At 38.1% G+C, this 26,812-nt stretch overlaps 1 protein-coding gene across 7 annotated transcripts in view; it reads right to left on the minus strand.

Moving 5' to 3' along the window:
* Window positions 1–26,812, minus strand: part of ACACA (acetyl-CoA carboxylase alpha) — a 220,907-nt gene that overhangs the window by 71,745 nt on the left and 122,350 nt on the right. For all 7 annotated transcript variants that reach the window (XM_036033622.1, XM_028520093.2, XM_036033620.1 and 4 more), the window contains 5 exons: window positions 25,741–25,944; window positions 21,449–21,604; window positions 19,509–19,655; window positions 4,873–5,142; window positions 446–543 (listed from right to left, as the gene is read on the minus strand). In XM_036033622.1, coding sequence (XP_035889515.1) covers window positions 446–543; window positions 4,873–5,142; window positions 19,509–19,655; window positions 21,449–21,604; window positions 25,741–25,944 — 875 coding nt within the window. The remainder of the gene's footprint in view (window positions 1–445; window positions 544–4,872; window positions 5,143–19,508; window positions 19,656–21,448; window positions 21,605–25,740; window positions 25,945–26,812) is intronic.

The following is a 26,812-nucleotide window of genomic DNA, read 5'->3' on the forward strand; positions in this document are numbered from 1 at the left end:
CACAAAATAATCACAGGGATGTAAACCACAGGGAATGCCAGGTGGGTACTTGAAATATTGGGAGAATCACCTGGTAAAATATATGACTGTCTAACTACTATGTTGTATATCTGAAGTTAATAGAAAATAATACTGAATGTCAACTGTAATTTAAAAATAAAATAAAAAAATAAGTATGTTTCTCAGTAGGATTGTAGCTGAGCTTTAGTTTTAGTTATAATTGTTTACATGTTCTGACTTTTAGAAAATAGATAAATACTATAAATATAATTAAGGTCTTTCAGCTAGTAAGTGGTAGAGGTCAGATACAAAACTAAGGCCTTTAGATCAGTAACAAGCAATCTTACTCTTCAAGGTTATGATCAGCAATATGGTGAAGAAAAAAATAATTATATTCTCCTTCCTGTAAACCACAGCCAAATTATTCTGATACATATATACCTACCTGGATTCTCCTTCATCCTCCACGTGTTCACAATAGACAGAGTTGAGAGCACTGACTCTCTTATAATCTTGAGGGGTCAGGTATAAATATTTGAATCCCTGTGAAGCACAAATAGTTTTTAACTCATTATTTGCCATTGTCACATAACCAGAAGATACAGCAAAGCATGCATTATGCAGCTTGTTCCAAAGCTAGCTTTAAATTGCCACATCACTTTTGGAGTTGCTATCTAACAATGTAGCATAGACAGTTCTCCTCTGAAGGATGGAAGTGGCTATTTCTCCAGTCACTGACTGCCTGTCCTTGAAACAAGATGTCCTGCAGCTGCAGGACTATTCCATTTATTTCATTTTCACCAGGGTTAAAGGGTCATTTTCTGATTTTTAGTGAGATATATTAAAGATATCAACACAAAATTAAAGAATTCAGTGAATTACTATGTTTCATTTTCTCAAGTCCACAGTATCATAAAAATATATATGGGTATAGAATAATTAAAAGGATCACAATATTAGGATATTCAACATTAAAATCAGAAGTCAATGCAATGCTAAGAGTCAGTGACCACTAAACTCCTGCCTTATGCTTTTTTAAATAAAAAACTCATAATTCCTATTTACATTTAAAAAATTATACTGACATTTCAGAACTGATTTATTTTTATACATACAAATACACACTTACATACAAAGTAGAGTTATATAAGTGTTTAACTTAAGTGAATTAGTCACTCAGCCAAAAAATATGTAAACAGAGAAAAACATTTTAAATATTCTGAGAAATTATGTCCACCATTTAACTCAATTAATTAGAAGCTGCATTTAGGCAGACACAGTGAGCACAATATGGAAGGGACATGAATCTGCCATTGATTTCGCATGACTTATGACGAGAACACCTGTGGCACTGAGTGTCATTAGTATGTCAGTCACGTATTTACTGAGTACCTATTATGTGCAAGGTACTGTTCTAGGCACTGGAAAAACAGGGACAAACAAAACAGATCATTTCTGGTTGTATGGAATTTATCTTCTAGTGAGAGAGAAAATATACAAAATAATTAAAACAGAGTGTTAATGGGAATAACATTTAAGAAAAAAATAAAATAGAGAATCCCCAAGAAAGGCTTCATTGAAAGTGTCGTTTGAGCAAAGGCCTGAAGAACTGAGGAACACATGAAGATATTGGGGGATGAGGGGGGAGAACTCTAGGCAGTAGGAACCACAAATGCAAAAGTGCTGAGGCATGAGTGTGCCTAGCACATTCAAAGTAGAGCCAGAGCATGGAAAGAGGTGAGCTGCAGCAAGGAGTGAGGGCAGGGTGGTACTGGAAGGTCAATCTATGTAGGGCCTTGTCGGTAACTACACGGCTTCTGGCTTTTACTTGTGTGAGTTGGGAAGACACTAAACTGTTTCCATCAGAAGGAAGTTCTGAGCCATGATCTGAATTATATTTTAATTGGATCATTCCACTTTCTGTTGAGAGTAGACGAGGTAGGGGTTGAGCCAAAGCCAGAAACAGGAAGGTCAATTAAGAAACGACTACAATAATGCAGGTAAGAGATGAGTGATTTTACTACCGTTGGGAGTGGTTAGAAGTGGGTGGATTCTGGATATAGTTTGAAGGCCAGGATGCAAACGTGATTTACTAACAGAATAAATGTGGCATGTGAGAAAAAGAGAGAAGTCAAGGAAAACCCCAAGGCCTTTTACTTAAATGGAAGAACAGAGGTACCATTTATTGAGGCTGTGGGAAGAACCAATTCATAGAAGATTAGAAGGTACTTTTAGGCAGACATGTAGGTAGAGATGTTGAATATGGATATATGAACCTGAAGATCAAGTATAGGGCATAAATTTGGAAGCTTATCAGTTTATAGATGGCATTTAAAGCTTTAAGACTGGATGAGATCACCAAGGGAAGGCAAACACATTAAAGAGAAGAGGTCCGGGGACGGTACCCTGAAACACCCTTTTTCCTTCTGCCCCATCTTGTATGCAGGCTATCCTGCCAACACGCCAGGTGAGAGGGCCAGGGCCCTGGTGCGTTGAGACCGGAGAGCCTAGGACTTCTTGACCCTGCCACAACCTCTGTGGTCCTCACATCTGTCTCCATTTTATTTACTTGTTTTTTTGTAATTTAAAAAATTGGGATAAACTTGAACAACAATTAAAATTTAAAAAAAAAGAAAGAAAAAATTGGGATAAAGTTCACATAACATAAAATTAGCCATTTTAAAGTGTGCAATTAGTAGTTTGTTGTGCAACAATCACCACTGCGTAACTCCAGGACATTCCCATCACCCACCCCCCCTGCAAAAACCCAGTACCTATTAGTGGTCACCAACAATTTCCATGCACTTTTAAAATGAATTTTACTGAAGTATATAATTTACATGCAATACAATTAGGCAGTTTTAAGTGCTGCAGTTTGATGAGTTCTGACAAATGTGTATACTTATATAGTCACCACCACAATCAAAATACAGAATATTTCTATCATTTCATGAAACACTCTATGTTTAAAGATGGGAAAGGCAGCAAAGAAAACAAAGTACAGGTAGGAAGGTAAAAGGAAGGCTCTGGTGTTCTGGAGGCCAAGAGAAGAAAGTGTTTCAAGAATGAAAGAGTGACCAACTGTATCAAATGATGCTAAGAAACCAAATAACTAAGCTGAAGACTGAGATTCACAACAAATTTAACAATGTGGAATCAGTGGTGACTTGGACAAAAGCGCCTGCATTGGAATGGTGAAGGTGCAAGCTTAAATGAAGTGTATTCCAGGGAAATGGGAGAAGAGTATCTAGAGACAGCCAGAAGAGACAACTCTTTTAAAAAATTTTGCTGTAAAGGGAAGGACAAAATAGGGTGGGGTAGTAACTGAACAGGTAAGTATTTGTATGCTAAAGGGACAGATCCAGTAGAGAGGGGGGAAAATGATGGTACAAGGAAGGTGGGGGGGGTTACTGATCTACATCTTTAAGTTGGCAAGAAGGGAAAGGATCAGTGAGCAAGAGAAGAGACTGGTCTTAGATAGGAGCAGGGACCCTTCACCCAAAATACAGGAGAGACGGTGTTGAGTAAGGGCACAGATGCAGGTATGTGGGAGCTCAGGGAAGCCATCTTCTAATTGCTTCTGTTTTCTCAGTAAATTAGACAACAAGGTCATCAGTGCAGAGTGAGGATGGGTGAAGACTGTGTTAGAGGTTTGAGGGGAGGGAAGAAGATGCAAAAGTGTCATTCAAAAGGTTGGTAAGCTTGAATTTAAAGTAAGGCCAGTCAATAGTACTTAGTGTTTTTCTCTATCAATGTTCAGCCACAGGTTCAGGTATGGGAGCACATGGAGAGAGCTGGATTTAAACAAGGTTTTTATAAAGGCACAGAGTAAGCAGAATGAAGAGAGAAGCAAAAAAGTTGAGGGTATAGGAAAGGTGGTAACTATAAAGTGATAAAATGATTAATCTTGGAATTTAAGCTGGACAGTAACAAAATGATGTAAGGAGGGAGTGAATCAGAGCAGGAAAGTAGTAAGATCAAGAGTTGCAGATTCTGGTGTGTTCAAAGGACTGTTGGAGTTGGGGTACTGAAGAGAGTGAGCTGAAAAGACAAGATGGAGTGGCAAAGAAAGCAATGCTTGAACTTGACATTATGCAGAATGAGAGGCTGAGCTGGGATGGAGGATGGGACCATTAGAGGAGAAAAAGTAAGATTATGGGATGGATCGTCTATGTAGACATAGTAATCACAAAGAATTACAACCGGACCAGTGGTACTGCAGAGATAACAATGTGCTGGCAACTAAAAGATGAAAAGAATGAGAGGGAGTGACTAAAGGCTGAGGAACACTACACTAAGGAGCAGTGCTAACACGGTACACTGTGATGACGTGGGATTCAAAGATGGAGGTTTTCAGAGAGAAGAGGGGGGAAAAAGGGGTGGAAGTAGCAGTGAGGCACAAGGAAGACACTCTTCCCCCTCCAGGCTCAGTGATACAAGAAGAGAAATCAGTCACTTCTTGAGAGGGCAGTGTCTTTAAAGGATAGGCAGGCTTCAAGCAAAATAAGAGGGCTGGAGTACAATCAGAGAGGAAGCTAAGGATATAAGGGATTTTGCTGCTGACTGACTATAAGTCCCAGAAGCCACAGTGGAATAGTTTAAAGATATATATTTTTGGCTTAGTATGTCTCATGCTAAATGCATACCTACTATTTCACCTAATGTTCAACCAGAAAAATCAGCACTCTATTTTCAGAGGTGGAGGAAAAATCAGGTGAACATAATGATAGACAATTTGTTTCCAACATGGTTCACCAAAAATACTGACTTTTGAACTTAAACCTCTACCTCTCCCCACTTCTCTACACATGTACACACATACATAAGCATATCAATACAGTGCCTTGAGTATTATGTTTTCCTAATCTGTACCTTGTAAGGATCCTCAGGATCTACCCAGGCCACATGAAACATATGACGAATTTCCTCTGCCAGTCCAATTCTTGCTCCACTGTTGGCTGCTACATAGATGCGTGGGATCCCCTCTGCCCTGGCAAGCTCAGAAGCCCTGAGAAACAGCAAATCCTCCTGGGGCCCAAAGGACCCAATTCGGTATGTGATGTCATTGCCAATAACAATGATATCTCGACCTTCTGGATATTCAGGACTTTTAAGGGTCATTTTCCAAGCTACCATGCCAATCTGCAAAAGTAGAAACAAACAAACAAACAAATAAATACAAGCTTCTTACACGCAGATTTTTTTCCCTGCAGGTTCCTTAAAGGTATCAGACACTGCCCTCAGGTAAAGATATGCACTTGCATTGCTCAAGGAGCCAGCTCCCTGTGGGTAACTAGAACAAACATTCTAACACACTTCTTTGATTGTGTTGAGAACAGCTGGTTTACTGTGCATTTCAGTTACCTCAATGCCGTCTTTGGGCTTGCTCAAAGAAGGTGAAAAAAAAAAAAAAGCCTGAATGTATTCAGAATACCTGTGGAAGAATGCTATGAAACTGGGATTTAAATCCAGAATCGTGAACTAATCACCCTGTCTACTAAGTAGTTCATTTTTTGAGATTCTTTCCAAGAAACCTTCAACATGCAAGAGGAGAGCAGGAGAGAATCGCCTCTCATGGACTGTGTAACTTTTGTGATTCTGCACCCTTTCAGTGTCCTCTAGCATTGATAGGAATAACAGCAATATTCTTTACTGGCTTGCTTCAGTTATCTCACATTTCTGCAAGAATTTACTAGAGCTCAACATCGCATCCTTGTGAGTATCTCTTGTCACTTTCTCCCAGAACCAGAAAACCAAAGGATGCAAGGAACTAATCTCTTGTTGCACTGTGACATATGTAAATCTCTGCTTTCTGTTCAGCAGCATCTGACCAGCCACACAAATAAATGATATTGACTTAAAAGGCAGAGGTGACATGTCTCTTCCCAAACCCTCACAGCCCTCTCCTTTTAATCTCCTTCTATATGAGAACTAGTCAATCCTACTACTTGTTTATTCACTAGTTCTATTTTTTTCTGTTCACTCACACTCCAGTTACAGCTGCAGTTTTTCATGTCTGCCTGTCTGTTTCCCTATACCTGAATAAGTAATGTTTCCATTCTCCACCCCCACCCCGTTTCTTTCTGTCTTCTCTCCCTGCCCACCCCCAGTACTCGCCCCCAAACACAAAGCCCACCAGATGATCGTTCCTGGTCCTGCCTAATGGAGCCCAGCCACATCTGCAGCCTTGGTCCCTCATCCCCAGGCTGCTGCATATCACCTCATTGGGGAGCCGGCCATCAAGAAGGGCCATTAACAGATGTAAATAGCAGCATCCCTGGAAAGCCACATGCATCACCCAGACTCAACCGGGCCAGTGATCATAAGCTCTGAGTACACATTCCTCAATCCAATTGCACATCCACTGTAATCAGGCTGGTTGAAGCTTTCACACAGCTATTTGTGATTCTCAGCATTAAGAAATACATATATGAAGTACCCACAGATAAATATAAGCTATTTAATATATTATACCATTGGCAAAATACAAATCAAAATGGATGTAATACACAGAAAAAAATCCAATCATCTTCTGAGATCAGATATTACTCTATCTGCTCATTAAAGACAGAGAAACAGATCATCCAAAAAAAAGCAAGCAAATATCAGGATAATTTTAGTCATGATTTTAAAAAGCTGGTTAATATTATATAACGCCTGTGCAAGGAGAAACATTTTACCTGCCTTCTCACACGGCCCTCTAACCCGACATCTCCTTTGTTTTTCAGGAAGGAAAAGCTATTTCCTCTAAACACATTTGTAGTTAGGAAGATGGTGTTTTACACCAAATTTTATGATGTATTAACTTTAGCCACCTAGGCCAGAAGCAGCTTAGATGCAAGCCCTGAAGAATTTACTTCAGCATTTGCATGCTAATGCAAACATTGTGTCTATGTGGCACTGGGCAGGCAAATAATACTCTTATCTTCTGTTATTACCTGGGGTCTCTAACTGTGTCACTTGGGCAGTCAGTTCAGCAATTGGCCAAGTCATTATGTTTGCAATATTGACTTCTAATTAGGTGTCAACACAGCAGCACCAAGAACACACGAGTCTTTATCAATGTTCTTTCCAAAGTGTATTCCTCATTGACCACCCCCTCCCCCTTTAAAAATGTACCATTACAGAATGGAGCTTGCTCGCCCAGTCTTAGGAGAGCTAGATTCCTTATGAGAAGAGATTAAGTTTCGAGTAAGCATAATGAACAAACAAACATCTAAGAAAGCATCTATTGCTCAATTTACATTAAAATTTAGATTTTAACGCGAATCAGATGATAGGCTGTGTAATGGTGGACATGGGCTTTGAGGTCAAACTTGCATCCACATCCAGGCCCTCTCACTTATTAACTGTGTGATTTGTGAAAATAACTTTACTGCACTTCAGTGTCCCCATATATCAACTTAATAATACCTATGGCTTTGATGTACAAACTGTAGAAGCAGCAATCTGTTATAGTAACTTTAACATACAAAGTTTTGCCCCTTTCTCTCCTCTCAAATGGAACGGGCATCTAAATCTACCCATTTGAAAAAGGTTCATTCAAATTCTATTTCCTCAGTAAAGCTTCCCCTAGCCTAAAGTAACCCCTTTCTTCTCTGATCGCCTACTAAGACCTCTGTGTAAAGAATATTTGATAATTAATCATATACTGCCTAGGACTGCTTTTAGTTTGCCAGCTTGAACCATTATATCATCTCCTCCAGTGCCTAGCAGGCTCCCTACACGTAGTATGGGAGCGACATAGTATGGCTATGCTCATTCCATAGTCATTTCATTTTTTTAAAGATTTTATTTATTTATTTTTAGAGAGGGAAGGGAGGGAGATAGAGAGAGAAACATCAATGTGCAGTTGCTGGGGGTCATGGCCTGCAACCCAGGCATGTGCCCTGACTGGGAATCAAACCTGTGACACTTTGGTTCATAGCCTGCGCTCAATCCACTGAGCTATGCCAGCCAGGGCCTCATTTTTAAAATGATACTTGGAAAACAGTCAACATCAAGGGCTTAGAATATTGTCCATGACTTATCTCTAGGGATCATGGAATAACAGCCCTAAACATTAATCACCTACCGGTATTTATTTTTTTAGAATCCAGAATAGCAACCATTAATTGAACACGTATTACATGTTGACAAATACTGGCAGTAGTTAAAAGTTTAAGCTGGGAGTGTCAGCCTGTCGTGGTTCAAATCCCAGCTTTACACAACTATATAACCTTAGACCAGTCACTTAACCTCGTATAGTCACAATGTTTTCAATTATAAAATGATAACAGTATCCCTTCTAGAAGGATTGTTGTGACAAACACCAACCACATCAGATTTGTACAGAGACTGGCTTATAAAAGTCCTCTAACAATAGCTGTTGTTATTAATTGAAAAGCAGCTGTTGCTATTGCCATGAGAAAACCAAGGCACAGAGAAATTAATTTGCTCTTATAGCTACTATGAATTATTTATTTTTTAAAATAAGGTTTTGCATACATTCCCTTTCTGGAGAAATTAAGGAAGTGTGATCCAGGCTAGTGCTACTGCACTTAGCTGAAACACTGTAAAAGATAAACATGAATTATAATACACGCATAAATGTCACTGACACCTAAATGCACAATATGGTTTCTGGACTGGATCCTGGAACAGAGCAAGGACATTGGTAGAAAAATCTGATGAAATCCAGAGCAAAGTGTATTTCATTTAATAGTATCATACCAATGTTAATTTCTTAGTTTTTATAATTATACTATGGTTATATAAAATGTTAACATTAGGAGATGTTGGGTGAAGGGTGTGGCAACCCTCTGTACTATCCTTGTAACTTTTCTGCAAATCAAAATATTTGAAGACAAAATTAAAAGAATAAATATCACATTAAAAACATTTTTGAAGGGAACTAAATTGGCTACTGAGGTCATTGCTAGTGTTCTGGAGACCTTGTAAGATAATGGCTATGAAGACTACAAATAGCATTTTAAAATACCCATGAAGTAAATGTGAAGAAGTGGCAAAATGAAACTGCATGTATACCGTAATAACAAAATAATGGTTAAGGACACAGACTCAGAAGCCAGATTTGGAGACTATAAATCTAATAGAATCTGACTCTGACAGAATAGAGATTCAGTTAGTTTTCTAGCCACATAACCTTAGGTAAGTTACTAACCTCTGTGTACCTTAGTTTCCTCATCAGTAAAATTGGGTAATAATAACCTACTCTATTAAGTTGGTAAGGATCAAATACATGGTAAACCTTAGAATAGTACCTGGTACACAGTAAATGCATGGTAAGTATTACAATACTCTAACTAAAAGCATGTCAGGAGAAAAAAACAGAAATAAAGAACATAGCAAAATTAGATAATAGTTATCTTAGAATGATGGGATTCTGTGTTTTTTTTTCCCATTCTCCAAATTTTCTTTAGTATGTTTGTACCGCATTGATAACTTCAACATTTTATAAAATAAAAAAGTAATTGAGATAGGACTACCAAGTACCTCTTTATTGGGTAGCAGGTACATGGGAGCTTCTGTCATTATCTCTAGTGCACATTTGAACATTTCCATAATTAAAAAAGAATCCCACCGGCCTAATGGATTTTTTATATTTTACAAGAACTGACTCTAACTTTTAGTCATACAACAGGTCCTATTTTATAATGTTAGAGAGATTTAAACATATGAAAATTAAAGATCAGGACTCACCTCAAAGGGAGACGAATATTGGGAACTGTCTTAGTTTGTTGGGGACTATCATTTCTTTTTTCTTTTAAAGAAATGCTCTGCACTGATGTGGTAGAATGTAAACATATGTATATATATAGGTTTATACAATATTAATATCTCTACCTGAGAAGTAACTGCTTCAGTGTTTTTCTGGTCTGATGGTTAAATACATATTTATACTTTTAAAGTCAATATTTGTACAATAGACAAGAACAGTGCCTATCAGCTAAATACATATTTAGGACTGTACCACATGTATTACAAACATGTACTAAAATCGAAAGCTTATATTTATACAGAGCCTTTCATCTTGAAGGGGACTAAAGAGCTTTACAAACATATGTACATAATAGGACGTTTGCTCTGATAGGCAGACAAGGTATCAGCTCACCCACTCCCCTACTCCTTCCCGCAGACCTGGGCAGGAGCACACGGTGCAAACAGCTGCAGGTCGGCCACGGCTGCGAGGACGGGCGACACGGCCACCCGTGCAGCTCTGCGCCACCACTGACAGAGGGCTTCAGTCGGAGAGGAGCGCTGCTCTCCTCAAGTGCAGAAGCACCACAGCTGTTCCCAAATCTGTGTTTTTAAATTATTCTCTACCAAACTCAACTAATCACTTGACAAAATTGAATTTGATACTGAAAATGGCTTCTGAATGCAAAATACTTTGTCTGATGATGAGAACTAGGTTGAAAAACACCTCCTCCTGCCCTTGTTAGATTTAGAGGGGGAAAAAAAAGGGTCACAACATTCAGGAGAAATGGTTCAAAATACCCTATCTAAGAATAGCTTTGTCTCAACGGATTGGGTCATTACTTCAAAAGACAGTCATTATCTCCCCCCCCTTTAATTAGGACACTAAGTTTTTCAGTCAAATTACTTTATATAGATGGGCCTATCTATATTTTACACACAACGGAGATATGCTATTGAAGATTCTGCAATCACTATAAAAGCATATACAAAGTGCGACAATGTGGTTAGGAATATGACATTCACTGACTTCACTTAAGCCCAAGTTGTTTTGTATATTAACAAAAATAATAACAAAAGGAAATGCCATCACCGAATCCCCTTGTTTCAGCTTCTCTCTCCCCCGCATGTTTTTGTGCAGGTGAAACCTAGTGAAAAGGCCACTCCAGGACTAAGGGATTAGGAAGCAACAAAACAGCCACACGTAGCCAGAAAGGGGCTTGTGAGGGTGAGTAGGTGGATGGTGTACAATGGGCTTCAGACTCCGGCTTTTAGTTCTTTCAGCCACCAGTTTCTCTCTCTGACTGCTGAGGCACTGACTAGCCAAGTGGTTCTGGGCACTTACTGCCAATCATGTTTTCATTGATATGGTCATAAATCATTGGAAAAAACATTTCAGATGATTTTTTATAGAGAATGTTCCAATTAGCAGGTTTCTTAGGTTTCAGGCTATCAAGCTAATTAACATAAAGCAAAAAAGGGAAGAGGATCAGAAGAGTTACTGTGAATAAGCTAAGGATAAACAGAAATAAATATCTGTTTTCCTTATACGAGTTCTAAGGAAGAAAACATTTCTCCAGCCACAGTCGGATTCTGGAATAAACACGTGCCAAGTGAGGGAGGGAGGAGGGCATGGGGAGGAGAAAGCGAGCAGAAGACAACAGTCTTATTTAACTGTTTTTATGTGGGTAAAATGATTTGTGCTGCAGTATTTCCATAAGAAGTGGGACCATTATTTTCCTGTAGGAACACATTTGGTTTGAAAAGTATCACTGGACAAGACGTGAAAATCAAACCGAATGAATTATTCACAACCTCCGATCAGAGGTGATCATTATTTCTGATGCTCCAAACAGTGATTAGGATTCTGCCCTGAGATGTCATTTTCTCGCTGAGTAACACCAGCAATACAGAAAGACATTATCTATCTATCCATATATATATTTGTTTCTCCTGGGAGGGCCTTGGTTTAACGTTACTATAACAGATACTAAAAACATGATAATATTAACATTTATTCTGATGGTGCCCATAAATGCCATTAGTCTGACACCAAGTGTCAACACTAATTATGACCCAAAGTTAACACCAAAATTGACATCAACATTAATTGTACTATCAATGTGAACAGAATGTGCAAATGCACACACACACGCATGGATGCACACACATACACACATTTTCCAAAGCTGCTGCTACTACAAAATAAAACAATATTAAGCTCAATAAAGAAATGTGAAGAGAAAGCTAAGGGCCCAAACAAGACAGGATTTTGTTTTTAAGGATATAAGAAGCATCCATCAACTTTAGCTATGCTGTGGGAAGCAGAAAGGAAATATCTTTGCCATGGTTGTCTTTCTTATATCTATCTCATTTTGAGTTCAGCTGTAATAATATCAAGGTTAGACTGTGGCTGAGATGTTGCAACTTTATCTTCCATGCTAAAAGTCTAAAAGTTGAGTTTTTCTGGCAAGGCCTCCAGTAGCTATTGTTCTACTGTTGCTATTGCCAGGAAGACAACTATACTGCAAGGGAGCAGCGACACAAAGACTCCTGAATTTTAGAGCTGACTCGGACCTAAGCATCATATGCATCATAAAGAAAACAAAAGTAAGACCCAGAGAGAAGGAATCTGAACTTGAGTTCCTCTACAGACTATATTTTATTAACTATAATAAAATGTTATTCTCCCCTCTTTTGTATCTTGTATGGAATATTAAGTCATCACTTTAAGTAGATCCTATCCCAAAAATTACAATTTTAACTCATGTTAGAATCTCATGGAAAGAACATACTTGATGACATATTAGAAAATACTGTGCAAGTGTTAAAAGGTGTCAAACCATATGGCAATGTAATATTTGACTTAATCTGTGCTATTGAGAAAAACCATGCTGAAAAAATACAATGTCTTTCCACATTGTATTATCTGCTGGAGATCATGTCCCATTGCCTAGTTTGTACGATCACATAAAAGAGCTGAAAACAATTTTCTTAGCAGCTGAAAAAAACCTTTTTCCATGCTTGGAAAATTCAAAAATGGCTGATCAAACTTACCTCAACCCTTCTAAAAGCTGATGAAAGGGTAAGAAGAAATACCATTTTTAGAGCAAAAAAAATTTATCCCAGAGATTACTCTTGGAAAATGTTACCAAAGATTAGAAACAATAATTTTGAACAGGGGAATTCTTTCTCTCTGTAATATTTACATACATGAAGCCACATTAATTTTATACATGTGCACATAATGCTTTAATAAACATACCAATTTTTTTAAGAAAACACGCAATGGAGCACATGTGAGTAAGTTGTATTTGAGAAATGGGGCACAGGAGGAACTGGTTGATATGGCAATTAACCAAGTTGGCCTACTACAGTTCCGGAAGCCTTGTCCATTAATCACGTAAACGAATGCTGGACTCTGATGCTCCGCACCGCGCCTCACCCCCTGGTGTCATCTGTTGCTGTCCTGAGGTCACTGCTGCCTCTACGTAGCTGTGTCAAGTTTCTCGACGTAGGGTACTGTATCACTTCCTTTTTTAGCAAAATCTTAAAATTTAAGATGTATAAAAATGCTGACAGGTACATTCTTTTGTTTAAAAAGAATGTCCAGGGCTTACTTTGGAAAGGAACTGGGGAGTCCTCCACAAGTGCTGCATTAGTTGGCCAGCGGATACATTAGGATTTTCAAAGCCAGCCAAGCTGCTTATTGGCCCTTGGTTTCCTACTAATGAAATGAGTCAAACTCAACTAACCAACCCGATGAGAAATCTCCAACACCAGTTACAGTCATTTGGAAGAAAAGCTAAGAAAAGTATATGCATCCCAAAAGAAGAATGTTAGAAAGTCATTAAAATAACTCCATAGCAGGAAGAGCTACGTTTCAAGATTAGCCTTAACATTTTTCTAATGAGGCACTCAACTTTGGTTATGAGAATCACTTTAGACAAAGAGGAACATTTTAGACATAGCCAAACATGCTTACTTAGAATGAGGATAACATAAGAAAAGTGCATAATTTTAAATGAAACTATCGTACCACATATTCCATAAGAAATTCCTATCTTACTAGGCCTAAGAGGATTCAAAATTGGTTTTTTGAAACCCTTGACAAAAAATAAGGCAAGCATAAATTATGAATGTTTCTATGTAATCAGTGGTTTGTGATACTTTTTGTTGAGGATCTCAAAGCACTTACATTCTCCCGTCTTCAGGGATAGATCGGGGGCAAGGACCATTAGTCTCTTTTGATAACTTGAACAATCAGTGCACACACCATGGTCCTGTTTCTCAGATCTGTTTTTATCAGGTCTATTTCAGAGCTCACCTTCCGCACACTACAATACAAATGTGCCTCTTTTCCAACATGTATCTAAACACTGACATGGACTCAATTTCCACACTCAGCATGAAAAAGGTAGACTGATTTCAAAAGAATGAAACGAAAGCACAGTAAAATACACCTAAATTAGCTTCACATTCATGGAGCTATTCTGAGGGTAAATCAAGTAAAACAATACACTAAAGTCTAATGTTAAACTAGAAATATTTTCTGTGCATGAGAGATGGTCAACACTTTCCTTATTCAAGTTCACACACTTATACACATTTTTGCAGTCAGAGTTTCAAAATATGACAGGTTCCCCTGGAATCTGAATCCATGATAACCCAAGCAATTCCTTTGAGAGCATGGAAAATGTCAACCAAGTGAATTAAGACAGAGGGTTATGGTGGTTTTCTAAAATAAGAGGTCCTCTGGGTTAAGAAGTCCAGCCTAGAACTGTCAAAATGAATCTACTAATTAATTTCTTCCAATTTTTAGGTTTATATAAACTTACCAACTTCCTTTCCCTACCTAACTCCTAATATTTTTTTGTCTTTATACGCAAATTAGAGATTTTCAAAGGATTATAACAACACATTAAGGAAAAGTGTTAAAATGCTAAGATTTGTTTAAGCTAGTCAGAAAATGTAAGGGTATTTGTCATATTGCTTTCCATATTTTTCTATAAGTCTGAAATATTTATAATAAAATATTAAAGAGATACTTAAGCCTTGGCAGACTGGACATTAGCACATTGCCAACAATTAAAATATGGACAAGGCTGAGCAGTCTTAGACTTCCTATCCCAAACATTTCACCCCCAAGAACATAAAGCAGAACTAAAACCAAGAAACCAGCTGTGATGGCAGCTAGTCTTTAATTGATACTACTTTTTTCCTTGATCGTCCTCTCTCTAAAAAACTGTTTCCTATAAAAATGTGTATAGCCATTATGTAAAGTTCAACAGATTTCCACCCCAAAGAGTTAAAAATGCAATTGCATACTGTAGGAACACTAGGCAAAGCCTACCAATCCATCTGAAAAAGGGGGGAAGGATACTGCTGGATCTGCCTCACCCAATAGGGCAAATCAAGAGGCTTGTCTGAATGCTAAGCTGCTGAGAAGGAAAAACCCTGACACCTAGTGCCCATCAGAAAAAATGAAGCCTTGGAGCCACTATAATTCTTAATTTTGTGTGTGCAAGTGATCATTAAATTGCATTCAATTTGGAGTATACCTATCTCCCTGAAAAATGTTAAGGGAAAAATTTAACACAATGCAACAATTCCAGTCTCTAATTACCAAACCTTTTTGGAGCACACATCCTGTACCTAACAGTTATAACTGCTTCTAAACACAGCATCTCCTCATCACATCTCAGTTTTTCATTACAACAGGAGAGGTAATGGGATGGGTTCTATTAAAATGGCCATGTGCTGAAATAATAAGGAAAGCAGGGTCCTAATTTCTATCCACACTAAAAAAAATTACTATAAAAGGTACATCTCTATGACATCTTTCATCATTGCCTGATTTAGAGATTCATGATCTGGTTCACAAAACTGCTAAAGGAAATATAACAAAAGAATGCTAATAACATTTCAGAACAAATAACATAGTCTCAAGAAGGCTAGTGTTTTCTTTGTCCTACCAGGCAAAGTTAAGTTGCACTGTCAAGTCGGTTACAGCCCTTGGCTTGATCTTAGCCTGACTGAGCCTTTTGATAACAGGATTTAGTGCGAAAAGCAGCTGCATTGGATTGTGAACTGTTACTCAAAATGTTCCCACCTGCAATTACAGCTTCCACCAAATGATCAAAACAGGTTAGCAAACTGGCAGGAAAATGAAAACAATTCCTCCAAAATTGAGATGTGGTAAGAGTGGAACTGCTGGTTAGCTGCATCTCCTCTGTATCCAGGCTCAGCAGCACAGTCACTCGCTGTGTATTTATTTACATACAGTGACCGTCACTGTAGCATCGTGAAATCAGCTAGAAATGAAATCAGTTTAGTCTATGCTGCAATCATATTTTCCTCAATTTTCATCTTTACTTGAAACTATTAAAAATATTCCTGAATAACTCGTCTCTGGAGCTATTTGCAAGTAACGTAGTTCACAGATTTGGTCTACATCTCTTTTACTCCTACTCTAAATTCATACTAAACGCAACGCCATTCAACTCTGACAATGAGAAAAATGTGTTCTCCTATACCTTTCATTATGCATAAGGTTATATCTTTTTTGATGGCAAAGGGACAACTAGGAAAATAGAAAGGAGAAAGTAGCTAACACTACATCAGAAAAGCTCTGTTTCTCCTGCTTTTAACATGGGCACAATGTTCAAAATGCAGGTCACATCTCTGCTGAAACAGCCAATATTCTTCCTCAAATGGCACACAAGTTACCTAAAACTAAATGGAACTGAATTGTTCCAAGTCCTGGACCCATCACCATTTTACCTATTTACTGTCCTGGAAATAAAAAATAAGGAAGAAAGACTGGCCACCCATATGGCCAATGGTCTGATAAGTGCAGGTTTGCTGCCTCTGATTACGGGGAAAAGCATCTCAATTCATGGGGAAACTCTGCAGGAATCTCTTGTTTTCCCTTTTTTTCCTTACCGCCATGTGTTAACTTTTAAACCCAGGAACTCCAATCCTTCAAGGTAATGCAATATCACCCAAAATGATGACCTGGTAGAGCCATCACCTTTGGAGAACACCACATTATAATGATTTAATGTCCATGTAGCATCAATGCATTTACATTGAGCCTTGGCTCTCAGAATATTAACAGGTCGATTTTTTATTCCTTTTTTAATAAAACTATTTCTCAAGGCTCTGTTCAGATGCCCATTCTCTTTGGGACAGGACAGATTTGCACCACATCTCATCAGCATGAGCTCTTTTCTTTCCCCTCACATCATTCTTGGGGTAATATGTAGAGTGCCAGGCTTGTGACAAACTTGTCTCTTTGGCCAAAGAAAATTAAACCGTAATAGCTGAAAGTCAACTTGCCCGGATAAAGCTGGGCTCAGCATGAGGAAATACATCGTATTGACACCGTGCTGTCTCTCAGGCACAGCTGTCCCTCACAGTTTTGACTGCTGAAACTCCATCTTTAGATTGGTCAGTCTCTCAGTGGACATGCTCCATTGTATGTTCGAGCTATTGGTAACAGAGTTTGATACTAATACCCTAACCTCACTCCTGCTGTGCAGTGTCCTATAATCTAGCTACGGCCACTGACTGACTTCAACGGCCATTGCGGGCATCAGTCACTAACTGTTCACAAAAGAACACGAGTCTCAGTTCTCCTGAGCTCAAAGACTCAGAAATAGCAAACTAACACTCAGCTTCAAATCCAGTCATTTGAAGAAAAGGAAAAGAGAGAACAAAGAAAATAGGCAACTAAGGAGGGAAAAGAATAGAAGAAAGTGAGAACTGACAAAAAGCAAAAATAATTTTAATACTGTTAGATTTCTGGATTTCAAGATTATTAAAGCACTGGGCAAAGGGAAATGTGACTCTACTACTTCCGGCTATATACAAGACATCTCTTTTCCATTAAGGTTTGGTGGGTCTTAAAGGGGTTAAAAAAAACCTTTAATTTTTTTTATTCGTGTGTGTGTGTGTGTGTGTGTGTGTGTGTGTGGTCTTTGGGTCCAGAGTCCCGTATAATAAGACTATTTGTATTCATACTGGCAGAGTAAACACTACATGTTCATGCCCAGGCAGCTCTGTGCTTGTAATTTCAGCAAGAACAGAGCTCTGTCCCTCTGGGACTTCACTATTCCCCCAGTCTCCATTCGCTCAAACACAGAATGAGAGCGGAGAGAAAGCAGGAGAGAAAGATCATGGCAAGAGGTTTCACACAGCACTGCAGCTAGCTTCCACATGGCCAAAAATCTCATTTTGTGTTTTAATTACATTAGTTAAAACTGTTTTCTCTCGGCTTCATGTTCACAAGGGTGCCTTCTGTTCCTGAAGACTACAGTGTTCAATGAAATCAGAATTTAAGTCTAGCACAACGAAGCTTTTCCTTGCTGTTGAGGGGCTCACTAAGTACATGCTACACACAGCGGCACAAACCTCTGCTTCAACTTTGTGTGCTAATGAGTACATACCTACTCTTGTCAAAATTCTATGCATCCTTCCTCACTAACCTCTTGCCTTTGCTATTTGTCAAGGTGGTAGATTAGAAGAACTCCTCCAAGTCTGATACTTTCCATCTGGTCCATGACTGCATCCATCTTAATACCAAATCATCCACTTCTGGAATCCACTGGTGTACTTACTGAAACAGCCATATGCCTTGTACATAGAGTAACATTCTCTTTTTAATAAGATACTGCATAAAATTGAAAGATTGCTCCTTCTAAGGCAGGAGATTTATCTAGGATTGTATCTCAGGTTAAGATAAAAACATATCTCTTTTTAGGTTTATCACTGTTAATCATTGTTGTAACTGTACATTAGAAGCATAGTTAAAATAAGGAAGAATATCACCCTGGCTGGTGTAGCTCAGTGGATCAAGCGCGGGCTGCGAACCACAGTGTCGCGTGTTCGATTCCCAGTCAGGGCACATGCCTGGGTTGCAGGCCACGACCCCCAGCAACCACACATTGATGTTTCTCTCTCTCTATCTCCCTCCCTTCCCTCTCTAAAAATAAATAAACAAAATCTAAAAAAAAAAAAAAAAAAAAAAAGGAAGAATATCAATGCATGGAGGTGGATATAGGACATTGGGGGAGAAAATGACTTTATATCATTATCAGTAGTGCACTATAGGAGAAAGAACTCCAAGGCTAGAAAATGCATTCTTGAATCTGAAATGGGTTCTCTGTTCTTTCTTTAATGTTTAAAGCCCTGGTTATGAATGAGTCCCTTTAAGACGAACATATTTACCATGCTCACAACAACATCAGATCAAGTCACTGAGCATAAGAAACATACCAAAATATGCATACTAGTATGCAAATAGACATCCAAATAAAGAAAAACATCAAGCAAAATACTTTAAATGCTCTTATTATAGAAAAATCTCAAAATTTCAAACATATACAAAAAGAGAGAAAAGAATCTGTTCCTATGTATCTATCATCCAACTTCAATCAACAATTCATGGCCAACCTTGTTTCATCCATGCTCCCACACTCACCCCCCATTATTTTGAAGTAAATTCTGTATATCAGGTCATTTCATCAGTAACTATTTCATTACATATACTTAATAGAAAAGAATACTCTTTTTTAAAAAGCAAAACTATAACATTATTTTTAAACAAAGCAGTATCATTACCACACCAAAAAAATTAAACAATAATTCTGTGATAACCAGTTAATGTTCTCTAAAGAACTCTACCAATAAGACTACCATGCTACCTACTACTTGGATTTAAATGAACACTTTAATGACCATCCCATGAAAAGCTGGTACCAATGGGCACAGAGCTAATAAGGGGGGAAGGGGACTCAGCTACTTGCCTCATTTCCTCCTGGAAGCCTGTTCATGTGGACCAGCTGGCCTTGATCGTCCAACACGAGTTCGGTGTACGTCAGCATGTCAGAAGGCAGAGGGGGTGAAGGAAGGAATGCTTGAGTGGACATAGATTCCCAGAGTTTGATCAAGGACTAGTGGAGAAGAGAAGTTTGACTAATCAATGACAATTAGCATTTCAACGTGGATTAAAAATGTTAAGATTTGGTCAAGCTGGTTTTGCTCTTTCTTTCCCAAGTTTTCTTTCCTGATACTGCTGAGTATCTCTATATACCAGAGCAAATTCTACAGCTCTCATTCTCAGTTAAAATAGGCTTGTTATTTTTCATATAATGTATTTTACATGCCAAAAATCAGGCATTTTTCCAACAAAGTCAAACTACTCAGTGATTCTGAATCACTAGAGCATTAACAAATACACCAGATCTAACAATATCCCTGGAAAATTATAATAAGAAACTAAGTAGCATCAATCTCCCTTAAAAAAAAGAAAGAAAAGTCCTAGAGAAACTTGACAATAGAAGAATAACCAGGAAAATGACATAACACTCAGCCAATACTAAGAAATCTCAAGAAGGCAAGAACAAAATTCCTACTAGAGGTTCAGGAGAGGCATCCTTTTTCTAATATCTTTTACAAGCTACAAGCCCATAAGCAGGAATTAGCTCACTAGAGGTGTATGACTATTTGTAAGTGTGCACACCAATTCTGCTCAACTTTGAGAAAAAAAGATAAATACACCAGTCCATTTAGAAACCATCATGATTTCCATTTCCAACTTTCTACTACCAAAACAAGTGCCTCATGAAGTGGGAACTACTTAAGTTGTTTCTTTGCTTGCCTCAAAGCAACACTTAAAGTCAATATAACTTATTCACACCTACATGTCCTAATCACTATATTTATTTCTATACTATAGGAAGAATTGTATAGAATGTGATTTTTATTTACAGCACTGGCATTGAGAAACAGAACCAACACTCAGCTTTTAGGCTAACAGTGCCAGTAATACTGAATGAAGGTAACTGTGTTTCAAGAGAAAGAATTTGTAAATGAGTGGATACATAAGGAAATCTCTTGTATTTGTGAATAATGTAAGAATTACAGATAGACTATTTACCAGGACCACATATATTACCTTAGTAAAATTCAAATGTGGTAATACTGGTGGTATTAACTAGATTTGGAAAAATCCTGTATTCACAGATTTTTTTAAGGACAAATTCACTATTTTGATGCCTTATTTTTTACTTGCTGCATTTTCTGCTGGTGATATAATTTTCTTGCCTTCTACTGATGGAAGAAAAACCTGCAGCATAGAGATGATTCACCATGCAGATCAAAGGAATTTATTTTCATACAGAGGATAAGATTCATAATATCGTATTTTCTCATGCTAGTTTTTCTTCAGCTATCATAAATCTCCCCCAAAGAACTGATACTTTAAACTGTGTATCATGAACTCTATACCCATTTGTATATGTTATTGATTCTCATCATATTAACCTAGGCTGTGAGCTAGAGAGACTTGGGTTATCTTGGAAAACAGGAAAATGAGAACTAGAGTTTTAAGCCTCTTTAATATCCATAATTTGCATATAGACTTAGGAAATATATACCTGAACATAACTCCTCACACAGGTCACTATAAGCTACCATCACAGGCGTGTGGTCTCAGGTCTCAGTTTACTCTCGCCTACTCAGCAGAGGCTTCTCTCCTCACTATTCCTCCTGCGAGTTCATATAGAACCATCCAACATCTAAGCTGGCGGTCACCAAATCCCAAGTAAAATAGAAATGAGAAGTGTCAAGACACTTCCTGCTGTTTGGGAGTGCATCATTCTAGTCTGAGCTGCATCTGAGGGAGAGTCAAACAAAACCCTGCCTCTTGGGGATATACCAGAGGCCCCTGGTTAGCCACCATTACCTGTCGAAACATCTCTGGGATATCATATATGTATGTTGTCCCTAAGGATTGTGCCTGGAACCTCTTTGATTGAAGCAGGTCTTTGGTCACATAGGGAGTATTGATTAACATTCCATGTAATGGTCCCTGTTTGTCTCCATATGCTTGAAACATGATCTGCAGGAAAAAGAAGATGGCATGGGGAGTTGAGAAAGAGAAAAAAAAAATCAGACAGCTGCCCAGAAGGGCTTTTCTCACAAGTGTTATTTCTTGAAACACATTTTTGGAAGTTTGAGTAGCTAAGATGTGCTTCTTAACAGTGGCTACTGGTAACCTGATGCTTTCACTTCTCTACAAATTAACCAACTGCAAAAAATGGTATGTAGCCAGCTATGCACCACAGGCTGATTTCACTTTTGGATTTTTTGAAATCAACAATAAAGCACAGTGTAAATTTCACATTTCAAAGACAGACTGACAATGCCTGCCTTCTAAAGTGACTTGAATCCCACATACTTAGAAATGAAGTATGTTACCACAACTAACCAGTCTGAGCAGGGCTACTAGTATTTAAGTTGAGAAACAGCTACACATTAAAGAGAATTCTGTGCTTCCTCCAATAGTGGAAGGCCAGCCCAGGCTCTAGCATGTCATCTTTGCTTTAATCTATTTGATTAGAAGGTACTTCATAAGTATTATTAGCCACACAAAGGCTTCCAAGATTTCTGCTACAAATGGATTTTATCCATCCATCAGGCTAGTTAATTTTTGTTAGCTTAAAAGACATAGTCTATAGTAAAAAATATATTTTATTAAATTATATATGTATCTCTACATAATATATACACACATATGTATTTTCCCAGTATACTATATCTACAACTAGTGAATAGCTCTTACAATACTTACATTGTCACATAATGAAATCACCACACCGGCTTTTAATCATTTTAACTCAAATATTTCTAGAAAAGTACTTCATACTCCATATATTTCATTTTATTTGCTTAACAATATTTATAAGGAATGCCATTATTTCTATTCAATTAATATTTATTGAGTGCCCACAGCTTGAATGACACTAAACTAGGCACTACATGCATGAGTACATAAAATGCAGATTCCCAATGCAGTGAATAGAAATGGAAATTGGGATGTAAAAGTATATGTATCTGCCATGTATCTATTCAGGCCTAATATATATAAGCTTAAGTCTACCATTAACAATTAGATTTGTGAGCCTGCTATACAGCCATAAGAAGAGAATTAAGTATTTTGCTAAACTCTGGGTATAGTTCAGGTAAGGGAACCCTTAGCCCCTTCCTTAGACCAGAGGAACAAGTGTGTTCTGCTGACTTGTCAGTCAGGTCCTATCCTGGGCAGAGCTTAGCTTGTCTTGGGCTGCTTAAAACCCCGCAGGATGGAGTTCTCAGTCTTCCTGCACATGACCAATGGTGAAAGTCACCAGGTGGGAGGCAGAGCTAGCAGTGTCTTATGAATGTGAGAGATAGAAATACTAGTGTTTTCAGAGATTCAAAGTGTTAGTATGAAAGAACTGGACTTATTAGAGAATGTGGGGGGATATCAAGATGTTTTCTATCGTGATTGTGATGGTAGTACACAGGTGTATACTATTTCAGAATGAACTGAACACGGAAAATGAGTGCATTTTATTATATGTAAACTGTATCTCAATAAAGGTGATTTTAAAATGTATATTTCTCCCTTAAACTACACATTGGAAATTGATCGACCTGTGCAATGGATTACCCAGATCTCTTCTCCCCACTATAACTGCCTGAAATGAGTGTTCATTACAGCTAACACCACAAAGAGTATACAAGGAAAATGAAACAATGAAATTCAAGCCAGTCAACCTTGCTCCTTATTGGCAAAAAAATAAACAACATGCCAAAGCAAGAGGTTGACAGTAATGGGTAGTACTGGACGCCCCTGAATGATCAGCTATCACTGTTAATTCCATTTTCTACCATAATGGATATCACAATTAAAAATTGGTAAAGTATATGTTTTATAAATTCATGAAAATATGTATACATTTAATGTATCACACATCTTTTAACAGAGGCCATCAAAAGAGCTTCTCTTGGAAAGCTATTTCTAATCCCATATACTCTGTTTCCTTAGAATTCTAGTTATTTTAAGATGGCAGAATTATAATCATGTTACAGAGGAACTAATTATTTGCCTTCTTCCACTGTGATGTAAATTTCTTGAGAATAGAGATCACTTTTTTAAAAAGATTTTATTTATTGATTGATTGATTGATTTTAGAGAGGGAAAGGGAGGGAGAAAGAGAAAGAAACATCAATGTGTGGTTGCCTCTCACATGGCCCCCACTGGGGACCTGGCCCGCAACCCAGGCATGTGCCCTGACTGGGAATCGAACCTGTGACTCTTTGGTTCCCAGCCTGTGCTCAATCCACTGAGCTATGCCAGCCAGAAATCACTTTTTATCTTTGTAGTCATACTATCTGACACACTAGAGATGGTTAAAAAAATGTTAAATTAATGAACTAATGAATGAATGATACACATGGTTCTATATTATCTTATATTTATATCATGACTCACTGGAGCAAAGAAACAGAAAAAACGAATAAGCATCAGGTAGGCATCAGGAGTGCCAGAACTGAGTTGGAGGCTGTCCTTCTTCTGCATTCCCTCCTCTGGCCATGGGCTCTTCAGTTCGCATGGGGCAGTGGCTGTTGAACTCTCTCAACTGAAGAGCCTGATGGAGACCTCTTCCTTCAGGGATCCTAAATCTGGCGGATCCTTGGTAAAAGGGGTTCTCCCTCAGGCTACAGGTAGCTCATTCACTCATTCGGAAACTTACTGAGTGCTTATTTTGTGCCAGGCATAGTACTAAACCCTGACTGAAGGCTTCTGTGCCTTTCATGCCCCTGTGCCACCACTAGCCAGCATGAGGGAAATCTAAGAGCTTTCTGATAAAAGAAAGGGGGAAAAGTAGCTATGAGGAACAAACTTATTTATCATAAACATTGAAATCTCAAGTGGCCGGCCATCTTATTTTTCACAAGAATAGACTTGCCTTGAAGCCATTGTATAAGTTAATTAAAAACATCCCTACCCATGGAAAGAGTTTACCGAAAATGTCTTTAAGGTTGCCCTGAAAAACATCAAATGCAGCAAAAATTATTTAATACCCTTTCCCTTGCTAACCCCTCACACTCTTGTGCACTTCTGTCTGCTTTAACTGTTTACTTCTCTCAGCACAGATCTCTGGTCATCTAACTGGGGCTCAAAGCACAACATGAAAGGTCACTCTGACAGCTGTCCAAACTCAGATTTTTAAAATTCATCTTCAAAGTACTGATAAAAATGTCTTTTGTTACCTCTGTCCCCGGATTTAAAAGGACACAGATAAAAACAAGAGACATAATCTCTTCCTGGCACCCAATGCATAGAACAGACTGAAACCTTTGTGTACACACACATACTGGAACAAGTTCATCCTTTAACCTGAAGAAATGCACATCCCAAGTTCCGTCCAAAGGCTCTGAAATAACACCTCAGTTCTGAGAAAGACATGAACAATGGCGAGCCAACCAAAATCCAGTTTCACAGCAAATGGTCCAAATATTTAGAAACTAAGGTGCTAAAACAGATGAAAGGGGAAGTTGCTTTTCATTTTCACATTCTTGATTTTTCTACCTGAAAAATGGGTTAAAGTTTGCCTGTCTGTTTTTGTATAGACATATAATACTCTGAACTCTTTGAAGGAAAGGTAACATATATAAATGGAATAACAATGGGTAAATATGTTAAAAATCACTGTTTGATATTGCTCAAACTCTTATATTGAAATTTTCCTTCTTTAGGACAGAAGTTGGTGACATATTTTAACAATTCTCCTTTCCTTACTTGCCAATGAGTGGTCTAACTAGGCTGAAAACAGGAAGAAGGACAAATCAGGTCAGAAAAGTCAAGACTGCTCAAGTAGCTAAAGAGCTGTCTGAGAAAGAACCATAACTTACACAATCACCTCTGGAATTAGGTTCACTTGGCATCTGCTAGGGCTCACCAACATATGACCAAAGGTTGAAGGTTTTGTTAACACCCATGATTAGCAATATACATGCATCTTACAAGGCGCCGGAAGTTTTTCAAATTCATGCAATCATTTAAGCTGACAGAGGACAACCTCACTAGGTAAACCAATGGGATTACGGCATTTGGGTGGTCTATAACAAGTGCAAGTGCCTTATCTGTAGGACCAAATACAAATTTTGAGGAGACCTTGAAGTTTGACTTCTGTCTGACTACTGTACCTGTGCTGTCCTGGAGTCGGTCACTTCTTTGTACAGGCTGATGTCCAAGTAATAGCCAGACTCATTTGTCAGGAAGAGGCGAATGGGAATTGCTTTTCCAGTTGGTGTCAGGCGAATGTTGATTTTCAGTTCTGCCTGGAGGACGCGTAATTTCCACAGCCGACTTCCATAGCGCATTACCATGCTCCGCACAGATTCCTCAATCTGACATAAACACATCACCAAACACAAAACTTAAATACCTTGTAACTAGGACCTGTTTCAGGTCGGCCCATCTTCAGGGAAGGAGGAATGGAAAAAGATGCTGTTTTCTTGAGATGTGTACTACCTGTATTTCTTACAGAAAGTCATATAGTTTCTCCCCATCCCTACTCTTGCTTAGAACAAGTCAGGGACCATTTTATGCTGGCCTGTCATGTGAGTGGTTTTCTATGGCTCACAACACCCAAATGCGTGCAACTCCTTTCCCCTTTTCCAATTATATTCATATTCTATATCAAAGATCTGCAGTATCTAAAATTAAAAGCCATGGGATTTAAGAGAAAGCCCCAAATAAGAATAAAATCTCTAGTTAAACAGCTATTAAGTAGCATTTATATGCATGGTAACTCTGTTTCATTGCACTTACAGGACCTTAAATCAACATAGCAATTACCACCATGAGCTTTTTTTCCATACATTTTTATTAAACTTTATAATATATGTCCCTTGGTAAATTGCACAAATTAAAGATGGGCAATTTGTAGGTGGTACTAGAATGTTCTCTGTCTAAACAGAACTTTGAAGCTTGATCACTGTCAAGTCCAACTGGAATTTAAATATACGAAGCAGATGCTTTCTAGTTTCTCTAAGTTTTATACCAAGGCAGCTTAGTGATTCTAGTTTTCAGGTGAGTTATTTTAACGTGATTTCTCCTTTTTGACACGCTAAAGCAGAAACATTTTTTGCAACATGGCTGCAGGAAGCTAGAACATACTACTCAAAATTAATGTTTCTTAAGTGAAGTATCTTTCTAAAATACTTTCTCAACTTAGAAAATCTCAAAAAGATATCTCATACCTACCCTTCTCTT

The sequence above is a fragment of the Phyllostomus discolor genome, chromosome 8, assembly GCF_004126475.2.
Source record: "Phyllostomus discolor isolate MPI-MPIP mPhyDis1 chromosome 8, mPhyDis1.pri.v3, whole genome shotgun sequence".
NCBI lineage: Eukaryota > Metazoa > Chordata > Mammalia > Chiroptera > Phyllostomidae > Phyllostomus > Phyllostomus discolor.